At 40.3% G+C, this 11,797-nt stretch overlaps 1 protein-coding gene across 8 annotated transcripts; it reads left to right on the forward strand.

Moving 5' to 3' along the window:
• Window positions 1–1,054: 1,054 nt before the first annotated feature.
• Window positions 1,055–7,340, forward strand: LOC135255195 (UDP-glucuronosyltransferase 2C1-like). 8 transcript variants are annotated; one of them, XM_064336026.1, is made up of 2 exons: window positions 1,055–1,161; window positions 4,941–7,340. In XM_064336026.1, the coding sequence occupies exon 2, from the start codon at window positions 4,983–4,985 to the stop codon at window positions 6,558–6,560; it is 1,578 nt and encodes a 525-aa protein (XP_064192096.1). In that variant the 5' UTR covers window positions 1,055–1,161; window positions 4,941–4,982; the 3' UTR covers window positions 6,561–7,340. The 8 variants fall into 8 exon arrangements, with proteins under 8 accessions (XP_064192096.1, XP_064192094.1, XP_064192098.1 ...); XM_064336024.1 differs by lacking the exon at window positions 1,055–1,161 and adding an exon at window positions 1,170–1,545; XM_064336028.1 differs by lacking the exon at window positions 1,055–1,161 and adding an exon at window positions 2,884–3,447.
• Window positions 7,341–11,797: the final 4,457 nt, after the last annotated feature.

An 11,797-nucleotide genomic window follows, 5' to 3' on the forward strand; every position in this document is an offset into this window, starting at 1 on the left:
CCCGGGAGTGAGAGATTGGGAACCATCCAAGTCAACAGATGTGCTAATTCAATCACAACAGGACAGCCAATACACTACGGCCTAATTGATAGGTGTTACAAAACTGACTACATCCGTCTTAGTATGTGTACTCAACACTCCTGATCAAAGCTTTGAAAACAAATAAGAAGCAGCCTCTGGAAAGGTTTGTGGTTCAGTCAGACTCTGCTGAATCCAAAGCGTCATTCATGCGCTTTGTCACTGCCGGTATTGGAAATAAACTTTGTACATTTTCATCACGTTCGAGAGACGTCCTTTTTTCCTTACAGGACATAGACCGAACACAGCTGGCTCCCAGTTAGATGTTATAGTATTGTGAGAGCACATTTAATGGGACTTTTGAAGGCATGATCTTGTCATGAATATCCAGAAAGGCATGGTGGCCAGGACTGGTAAATCTCCTCATTTACTGCCCTGTATATTTGTTAGGCTTCAGATAAAGCAGCAGTGCTATTCAAGGTCAACAGGTATTCTGCAATACAACAGAACACGTTACATTACAGACATTTATCAGACACAACTTTTTACACAGCATTCATGGGTAAGCAACATTGTATTCATAAACTTAGCATCTTGGTACAACAGCAGTTGGAATCGAGACCAGATGCTTACCAATTATACTACACTGCTGCCCTAGTGGTGAACACCTGTGAGAAAGGTTCACATACTCCTTTGCTCCAAACTTTTCATTGCTAAATCAATTCATTTTTCAGATAGCATTCCTTTGGAATTACTCTATTATTAAATTTTTTTTTTTTTTTTCTCGGCTATTAACTCACCTTTTTGAAAACTGGACAAAGGTATCTATATGTGCAACACAGCCGTTCAACTAAAGAAGCAACAACCTACACTAACTAATCATAAGCACTTTTAAAACCTCTCTCAGTGAATAAATGTTTAATTTCGCTGTGTTTTGTTCACAAATTGTTCCAACGATGTTACTGTCATAAAAGAAATTTTGAAAAGAAATGAAATGCCTCTTGATAGGCCCGGGAGATCAAAAAGCAACTCCCGCGTAAGCCTTGTGCTAGAGAGGGTTAATGGATACGGTAGCATACTAATGAGACATTGGTCGCATTAGTTCACACTGTGGCTTTTTTCCAGATCGGGGTACTAAATAAGGTATGGATTTGTAGGCCAATTGGTGGAAGTTAAGGCTTTATGTCTTTCTGTCGTTATGTTTTATATTAGTATAGAATTAGTATATTACCAGTTTTTACGTCAATATTAAACGAAACTAAACCTAAGAACGTAGATAGAGATCTACTTCCAAATAGCTGTGGTTAGTCCTCTAGTACGCAATTTCATTGTGCAATTTACTTCCTAGTCGTTGTTTTCTGTTACCGCTTGTGAAATGTTTTTTGGAACCTTATGCCTGAAAATAAAAGAAGAGACATTCATATAAAGTTTGTTTACATCCGAAACCATGTCGTTGTGCGAATGAAAACTAAGCTATTCGCCTAGCTGAGAAGCAAATGTATATCTGGAACTGAGCAAACAAGTACAGTAAGTATCGCTAATAGGCTAAATAACGTTAGATTAAACATAAGCATGGACCGCTGCCAACAATTGTGTAACTATGGATTTTGTCACACAACAACTGTTCTTGGATGTTGTTTCTATTTTATATTAGTTTAAATACATGACAGCAGTGTTAATACCAGTATTGCCTACATTCTTGGTCTTATTTTGAGTGAATTATTCGGACACAATCAACTATATAATCGTGTCTGAAAAATGTAATACTTGTGGCAGGTATCGCAAAACGAATTGTGGTTTCCTATGCTACTTCATGTCCAGCCTCAAACGAATTCGTCTATTCAACAATAATGGCCTGTTGTGTGTTATTTTCTGTAAATAATTATTGGATCCTGCATTGGAATAAATAAAATATGGAAGCATCAGTTAAAGGAGTAATGGTGAAATATTCACCATTATTTATCTTAACGAGTACACTACGACAGCTGCTTAGTTATGGTTGCCAGATTCACCGTTTTGGACCGGAATTCCCACTTTACAAATTATTTGTACAAGTCCGGTCTGTCGTCGCGACCTGACTAATGTCCCGTCTGAACGGTGACTGATGCGTGCGCGTGGACGGTGTCCGGTTTTGGCAAGTCATAATTATGGCAACTGTAGTACTAAATGCTTCGTCGGTAATGTGCTCTTTCAGTATTTCTCAAAATACTAAAATTTTGAGAAATTCTAATCAAAATTCGTTTAATTTTATGAACGAATGTAAAATTTAGAAATTGTTGAAACTAAAACAAAACTAGATGGCAATTGCATTTCAATTCAATTTTTCAAAACTACATGGAAATTCAGCAAAACTATGTGATCAAACAGCCTAAATTAAAAGTTAATCTTTCCTCCAAATTGTCACATCACATCTAATGTGTACACATGCAACAGTCAAATAATTACTAATAAAAAATAAAACTGTAAAAATGGCCAACTGGGCAATGTCTCTTCTGTCATTCATGCCTTGCGTATTCTGGATTCTACCACGGCAGGTTTTTATAGTTCTGACCCATAGCCTGAAGGAGAGCAGCTTGTGCATACCAGCCTCATACCTCACATCAATCATTTATTTTAAAAGTATGTTGCAGTAATCACGTTTTAGCACTTTTTAGCTTTGGACCCTTAATTAGAAGCTCAAGTTTTCCCAGATGATTACAGTTGTTTCATAGTTATTCTTCAACTATATCCTACTACTGATTCTGTGGATTACCTTTGAGGTCGTTCAGAACATGGTCTGAATTGTACGTATGAGCCAGTTTGATCTATGGCAGCACACCTGGTTTTGTTTCCTCTGTTTTGTCGGAGTATACTCTGTAAGGATGGTTGCACATGGTTTGCATTACAGTAGAGTACATGTTTCACAATACAGCATGAAACAACAGACAACAACAGTATAAGAGTACAGTATTGTACATACATACAGCATTGAACATACTGACATGACATATTCTTTATCCAGCCACTGTTCCTCTCATAAGGGGACCTATAAACTTAATCTCATTTAAAAAAAAACACGTTTTCAACGTACAAAAATGCCAAGTTACTCACACATACAAGACATCTATAACTCATTCATTCAGACTGCCAAAATCCAGGCCTGCCATTAAAAGTATTGATATAAAAATGACGCCAAGTTACGGTACTACAAACAATATAGGCTATCTTGCCTCACCGAAATTAAATAAGATGTATTCCAAAGCAATGCTACACAATATTTCAGAAAGAATCAGCAAGCCCGTAGAATTAGCTCCCTAGGTCGCAACTTGTGTACCCTTCTGTCCTGCTCCGTTGTCTGTTATTTCGTGGAGATGCACTTTTAGTGTTTGAAAGGTTTATAAGGCATTTTGATAGGCTTATCTGCAGGTAGGAATCCTCTTCGCTGTTTTGGTAAGCTAGAACCTGAAAACTTGATAGTGGAGAATAGGAGCAGACGCATATGTCCCAGCAGGCTTTGCATATGAGAAAATAACAACAGTGTGAGAGAAATTAGGAGAAATTATGAAATTGCGTAGTTGAAACAATATGTTTTTAGCAGAATGGGCATGTAGGTGAAGGTTGACATGATCACAGACTATAGTGCGAAGTAAATGAAGTGATCACGAGCGAGCTTAGTTTCCTTATCGAACGGTATGTATAACAGTTGGTATAAAGCATCAGTCGTTAAAGTGGACGGTTAAGTAACGTGTGAAATCTATTGCACTGATGTGCTTTTGTCATGTTCAGTGCTAGTAGTTATAATTATGAGTGAGTCATGATTTTAAATGTAATGTTTTAATGGGGAGTTGCAGAACGTACATACGTAGTAATTGTTTGTATGTGGCTAGATAGAGAACAGGGCGAGGTAACATGAATGTAGAAACGTGGCGTTTGCTGATAAGGTTTTGTACGGTAGCCAAGTGAAGAAATATAGTTAGTAGAAATGGCACAGTGGTGAACTGGTGTAACTTTTTAATAAAAGGAATACATTTGCCGTCATGAAATGCATATGGGTGGCCGTGAGTGAGTTTTGGTAAAGCAAATATAAGCGTAAGAAAACGTTAGTGTAAAAGAGGAAATGATCTGCCTGAGGGCGAGGCGGGATTCAATCGTTCAACCGGAGGTTTACCAGTCTGTGACTTTTTTGTTAGTGCAGCACCATCACATGCAATGCGTGAAATATCATTAGCAAACCTGTCCGTGGTTTTAAAGAAGAACACAGGCCAGTATGCACAGAAGAGCTCCCGTTGAATCCATATGGCTTTGCAATATTGTAGCCGGTTAATAAGTGAACGTGCAGACGGTACGTCATAATGCAGTGTATACGTTCGGTGAACGGCGGGTAGATATGGTGCAAAAGCAATAATTGAGAAGTAGTAGACAATTGTTGGTTAGGGTAAAAGCACGTTAAAAAAATGTGTTTCTAGCTGAAACGCAAAATCCCCTTTATTGTGTAGGCATGTGAAGTTGTTTATGAAATTCTGTCTGTTGAAATGGGGTCAGAATGTACAGAATGTAATGTATTTAAGGGCTGGGTGTCTGTGGCTGTTGTGGTTATTTCTGTGGGGAACCATGAAAAGTGCCAAACTCTTGGGCTGTATAGGTATGGGGCATGCCCCCGCCAAGGTGTAACTTGCATACCTGCCATCCCAATCCCAATGAATCCTAAATTATTTTATTTTCATCACTTGTTGCCAAACATGTTATTTGTATATTGCCAAAAATGTATGTTGCCAAACATACTCTTTGTGTATTTCCAAAAATGCAATTGTCTTGAAGGATCTTAGGTCTGATTTCCCTCAACAGATAACATTTCCTAAAACAAATCTGATATCACCATTATTAAGTCGTAACATAATCTTTGCTCTGATTCCAACAACTGTTCTACCTTTCATGCATTTCAGGTTGGTTTGCATTCTTGAGTATATCGAGCATTCTGGGTAGAGATGCATTCCTCCATCCTTTTCCTGATTGGACTGGTTTTCACACTGCCTGGAGTCCATGGAGGCAAGGTTCTTGTGTTCCCATTGGATGGCAGCCATTGGGTAAACATGAGAGTCTTGATTGAAGAGCTACATTTGAGAGGACACAACGTTTCTGTGGTGCGAGCATCGGACAGCTGGTACATCAAGGAGACGTCCCCTTACTACACCGCTATCACAATCAATGGCACAGGGGGACACCCCAAGGAGTATCTGAGCTTGCTTGTATCTAGGTTACTGCATATACAAAGACAAGGTGCATCTGCTTGGACTCGCTATAGCTTAGACATGGAATTGAAGGATGGATTTTCCCAGATGCATAAACTCATTACTGAAATGGTGATTCGGATGTTTGAAGATCAGAGGCTGATGCAGTCCCTGCGCGCTGCTGAATATGACTTGGTACTGGCTGATCCCGGTGCAGGTGGTGGCGCTGTGCTAGCCCACTACCTTGGTCTGCCGCTTGTTTTTAATGCTCGATGGACAGTACATGGAGAAGCTCATTTGGCAATTGCTCCCTCACCACCTTCCTATGTTCCTTTCCCAGTAGCAGAGTTAACAGACCAAATGAACTTCCCCAATAGAGTCCGCAACATGCTTTACTATATTATCAGACCACTTCTTTACAAAAGCACTGTTAGTCCCCATTACACAGCTCTGTGTCATCGTTACTTTGGACCTGAGGTAGACTATTTTAAGCTCTTTCAGGCAGCAGATATTTGGCTCATGAGGGTAGATTTTGTCTTTGAGTTCCCACGCCCCACTATGCCTAACATTGTATATATGGGTGGATTTCAATGCAAGCCTGCTAAGCCCCTTCCAGAGGACCTGGAGGAGTTTGTTCAGAGCTCTGGAGAACATGGTGTCATTATTATGTCCTTGGGAACATTATTTAGTGAGCTTCCCCATGATTTAGCAGATGAGATAGCTGCTGCTTTTGCCCAGTTGCCTCAGAAAGTTATTTGGAGGCACACAGGGGACAGGCCTGCTACTCTGGGCAACAACACTCGGCTGGTCTCCTGGATGCCTCAAAATGACCTCCTGGGACATCCTAAGATCAGAGTCTTTGTTGCTCATGGGGGAACCAATGGAATTCAAGAGGCCATTTATCATGGCATTCCAATAGTTGGTCTCCCACTCATTTTTGACCAGCCTGACAACCTTAATAGAATGAAAGTGAAGGGGGCAGCAAAGATAGTGGATATTGCGACTTTAGACAGGAACATCTTCCTCAAGGCCTTACAGGAAGTGCTCTATGAGCCCTCCTATAGGATGAATATGCAGAGGCTCTCCATGCTGCACCGTGACCAGCCAATGAAGCCACTGGATCGTGCCCTCTTCTGGATCGAGTTTGTCATGAGACACAAGGGTGCCGCTCACCTACGCACAGAGTCTTACAGGATGCCCTGGTATGTCTACCACTCAGTGGATGTCATCGGGGTCTTGCTGGCTGCCATGTTGTTCATCTTACTGATTATAATGTTTGTTATCAGGTATCTATGCTGCAAGGTGTCTTACAAGAGAAAGCTAAAACATGAATAACTCAACAAAGGCCTCTAAACCGGTCTTAACTTGTCACTCACTGTAAGCTGTATGCAGGGACTGTGTAAGCCTGATTAGTGTGGAAACTGACTTTCTTTTTTCCTTTGCCCTGAGCAGTACAGCATCATTATTACTCCTGTGAAAGATACGAAACTCAATAGATCAAAACGTTTCCCTAATTACCATGATTCGTAGATATAGCCCTGACTTGTTTGCTACAAGTGTTTTGCCTGCTTTTATTTTTCATTCTTGGATAAAACTTGCATCCCCAACATTTTTCTTACTGTGAATGCTGAATGATTCCTGCTTTGTGCAATGGAATCCTGCCTTACTGCCTGTGGTCATCAATGACATCACTGGCATGAGTTGCTCAAGCATCATCGCAGGTCGCAGGTTCAATTCCCTGGTAGGACACTGCTGTTGTACCCTTGAGCAAGGAACTTAACCTGCATTGCTCCAGTATATATCCAGCTGTATAACTGGATACAATGCAAAGCTGCTCTGGATAATAGCGTCTGCTAAACGCCTGCAGTGTAATGTAAAATGGGCTCCTCCTCTGTATCTGGGTTTCTCATGAGACTTCCTCATAACTGGGAAATTTTTCTCACTGCCGTTTGAGTGTTTTTATTTCATGCTCTGAGGTTTTTTTCCCCCCTCACTTGCTAGATATTTGTGGTTTTAAGCTCTGCTCTTGCCCAATTTCCTGTTTCCTGTAACAGTGTGATACTGACTCTGGAAACGGCTCTGGGAATAAATAAAATTTAAGTGATTTAAATTTGACTGGACGTTGAATATGGTATGGGCCCTGTATTATGCATTCCTCTAAACCTTATTTTTTTCAAATTTTTCAAAACAAACTAAAGAAAATGCTGGTTCATAACATTCTTATTTAAAATGAGTATACACTACTTTTTTGAGTAAAATAAAACTTCCTCTAACAGAAACACATTTCCAATGTCTCATACAACTACGTTTGGAAGGCCAAATCGAGAAAAAGCCATAAGATAACTTCTCTGATCGTCTCTGTTTTTTGCATGAGGCTCATAAGTTGCTCAGCACTGCCTCCAAGTGGAACTCCGTGTCAACTGCAGTACCTGAGGGCTGAGGGAACACAGGTACCTACCAATAGCAGTCACCTATACATCTTATGGTGTTTGCTGGTTAGTTTCCTTTATTGTTATATAGTTTTCCCTTATTTCAATAATTTTTCTCGATTTTGTAGTCAGTTGCAGATTTCTTTCACTTCATTGATTGTAGGGCTATGCGGATCAGTTGTGATCAGTGTTTTGGACGCCAACTGTTAATTAGACATTGAGAGCAGCTGTTGCATATTATCTTCTTGTGCAATCGGGGTGTGATGACGCCCTTCCTGTTGGGCATAGAAGGGGAAGGAAATGACATTTATTTGTAATTCTACCATTTCTCATTGCACTCCTCATGGCAGCAGTTTATTTAGCTTAGAACTCTGGTAGTCTTTAGGGCTGGTCTGCATACTGCTTTTTGTTCCAGCCAATTGTTTTCTGACAGCTGTATAAACTATGTAGTTCACATAGTTTCCTGTACTTGGGCACAGTAAAATATGTAGCATACACTTGCAGGCTGTAGCTGTAGCTTATGCAAATGTCACATCGGGATATGATTGAGCAAGTTAAACAAGAAGTTGGCCCAAAACCCCAGCTGATCGGCCCTTGTTGTGCACCACTGCTTTGGGGCTTTTGTTTGAGATTTTCTTTCTTAAAGAGGAAGCCAGTTTTAAAATCACACCTTTGCTGGGTTACATGTGCTAGGGTGGCAAGCAGAACTAGCCTTGGCTATTCATTGTGAGTGTATACTGCTTACCCAAAGGATTGCCTAGCCTTGCAGGCTTTATTTAAACTAAGCTTCAAAACTCTCCAATTTACAGAATTCCTTTTGTTGTTTTCTGTCCAAAACAGAAAAGAAATAGTAAATTATAAAAGGAAATTGAGGCATATTGTAGTGGCACTTGTTGATAACTTCTATTATAGAAACATTTTCTTCTTTCTCTTATTTTGTGGTTGGATTTGGGACTCTGACTCCTTCCTGATCAGCTGGGGTTTGGGTAAAATGGTACTGCCACATAGCAGACCAGTGGTCCTACCAGTAGTCCTGGTGACCCCTGTATATGCTGGTTTTGCTACAGCCAATCTCTTCCTAAATTAAGCTTGTTGCACACATGTAATTAGGTTATTTCATATTTTTTTAAACATTAATTCATTAAACCTCTTAACACAATGCAGGCTTGGCTTGTTATTTGCATTGTCTTTGAATTCTTTATTATCCACAAAGTGGTTAGGTTCAGTGGCCAGGTGTTTATATTTTGGACACCTGGTGGTTAGTTGGTGTGCACAGGTGTTCACACCAAAGAGGGGCCAATTAATTCACCTTAATCTTCATTTTGTTTACCTTATTGTGTAACCATTTGCAATATAGTGCAGTAAACACAGAATATGGGCTTCTGTTCTTCGTACACAGCATAGCTATTTCTGACAATGTGGCTTTAAAAGGTAAATCATCCCTCAAAGCATTGCAAGTATCTAATTAACATGTTAAAATTCTTGGATTGCAATTGTGGTCTGAGCAAAGAACAGCATAAACAGGGGTCCCCAGGACCCAGTTTGAGAATTACTAGAGTACGCAATCAAAACCTACTGCCTCTCGTTTTGTCCCTCTGCTCGCCGTATAGTGACTCCGGTTAGTTAGTGTTCCCAGCTGGATTACAAATCCTTTCAATTTCCTTTATTATTTTTGAAGGTGACTGAGGAATTTTAAATCTCTGTGCATTTTTCAGATTCTTGGTCTCAGCCTGCAGATTAAGGCCGGAAACATACCCTATGTATGTACTTTTACGTATGTAAACAACAAAAGGGAAACTCTCTCATCCCAGTATTTTTCTTGGGCAAGGATACAGGTACGAAGTTCAGATTTTATGGTCTGATAACCTTTTCAAATCACCTTGAGGGTCCCTAGAGCCCTAGAGACTTGATGTGTAATATGTAACTGTTCAGTGGCCTTCGCATTCTTGACATAAAGTTCAAGCCTTTGTCGGACTGAATGTAATTTGGTAAACAAAAGTAGAGCAGAACTTAACTAATGCTAATAGCATGAGCTTTAAGAGTGTGCATAGGAACAGCTTCAGGGAACCTGGTTGCAGCACGCCTCAAAGTTAACAGATAAGTGTAACCAGATGTATTTCTAGAGAGAGGCCTGAAAATCAAAATTCTCTCAAAATGTTCACCCATAACAGAAATAGGCTTGAGAGGCATAGGGGCACTTACTTGGTTAGGTTTTTCTGCAATTTGACAGGCATGACAGGAACAGACTTCATAGCAGGCCAAAATAAATTTTTCAGAATTGATCATATCCATTTTCCCAACGCTAAGGTGACCATAAAGTTTGTAATCCTGTGTTATACTCAGCACCTGCTGCCCATATGGTGTGGGAACAACCACTTGAACTAGAGAACTCCACTCATGCTCAAAGTTGGCGGGAGGCAACTTGTGCATGAACACATCATCCTCAATGAAATATGATTTAAGAGGCAACTAAGATTGATCTAGAACAGCATAAAAACATGGGAACAAAGATTAATCTACTGTCCGGGCAGGAGCCATCTGCACCCTCCCAAATGGAAAAAGATCACAATTACAATCACTGATTTTATTCCCAAGGACAACTTCAATGTGTAATCACCTCCATTTGTTGTCATTGAGAGCCCATTCTTTGCGTCCACAAAGCATGGTGGGATAGCTGCCAATGCCAGGCAAGTTAGAAGAGAGACTGCACGGGTGGAGAACAAGGTGTGATAATCAATCAGTATTAGGTCCGGAATGTAAACTATCCCCCATTTAGAAATGTTATTACATTCGGGAAAAAAATGAAATGGTTTGCACTCAAAAGTAGATTTTCCAAACTTTCAAAGTTCACATTATACTGTTTTCTTTTCTCACAAATGAAGAGTACACATCTTCTACAAATGCCTTGACTATGCCTTCTTCAGTGTGCAGGCTTCGAACTCCAGACTTCAAAAAACTTCTACTATACCCACTAGTGACCAATTGTGAGAGGCGAGAGCGATGCCAAGTGATCCTATTGGAGGATGTGTAGCCTCGTTCAATGTCGCCGTGCTGTCGGGTAATTTGCATTGCAATAGCAAGGACCACTCAATCTGGCCAATGCAACGTAGAATTAATGTGTTCATGCCAACAAATGCAACAGAAAAACGCTGTATATCCTGTCAACACAAAGGAAGTTCTCCAGAAGAGAGCAAAAAGAGATAAAATAAATAAATAAATAAAGAGGCTACATAAAAAGGTAGCCTACGTATTCTTTTTTACATTTGGCCTTAGTCTTTTACAATATTATAAAAGAGAAACAGATTTACGTAGCTAGCATTGGCATGATAGAGACTTCAACTTCTACAAGAGGTTGCTAGCGACAACATCGTGTGCCAGAAGGGTGCATTGTGCTACGGTGGTTTTTATTTTGGTTTTTTTTTTTACTTAGTTTGGCTTTATTTTGATTGATTATACGATATTGACTTTGTTTTGTGGACGACGGGACGTGGTAGCAATAGGTTTGGGTGTCGGGGGGAGCATTTTGTAGGAATATCGACCGACGGCCTGCATAGGTCCGGAACGGTATTCTTGCACTGCTCCTCCTTACAATCCCTGACAGGATGGCGGGGAGGGAGACGGATGGTGACAGCATGGAGGAAGGTGAGAGGGGGGCGAGTGAGTGGCAGGTGGTGAGAGGGAACAGAGGCATGAAGGAAAGTAGAAGTAAGAGAGAAAAGAGGACAGAGCTAGCTCTTGTGTCAAACAACATAGCAGCAGTGTGTGATTGGACAGTGTACCAAGAAGGTACTATAGGGAGTGATCATTACCCAGTCTGGTTTAAGATAAATATTGCTGCCTCATTGACTATAGAGAACACAGGTGGGAAATGGATCCTTGGGAAAGCTGATTGGGAGAAATTTCTGGAAGGAAGTGATAGATATTTAAGTCAGGTTAATGATGGAATGGACATAGAGTCACGTGACAGCAAAATAAAGCAAGGCATAATGACAGCTGCATTCGATAATTAGCCTATTCCAATCAGGAAACCTGGAAAAGATGCCAGCAGGCCTGGAAACTATAGACCAATTGCCTTGACATGTCACATTTGTAAGTTAATGGAACGTATGATAAATGAGAGGTTAATGTATTTTTTGGAAAAAG

Source organism: Anguilla rostrata, chromosome 5, assembly GCF_018555375.3.
Source record: "Anguilla rostrata isolate EN2019 chromosome 5, ASM1855537v3, whole genome shotgun sequence".
NCBI classification, from domain to species: domain Eukaryota; kingdom Metazoa; phylum Chordata; class Actinopteri; order Anguilliformes; family Anguillidae; genus Anguilla; species Anguilla rostrata.

Bases quoted from the DNA above. Each gene is read 5' to 3' on its own strand.
- LOC135255195 (XM_064336026.1), top strand. From the start codon at position 4,983: ATGCATTCCTCCATCCTTTTCCTGATTGGACTGGTTTTCACACTGCCT.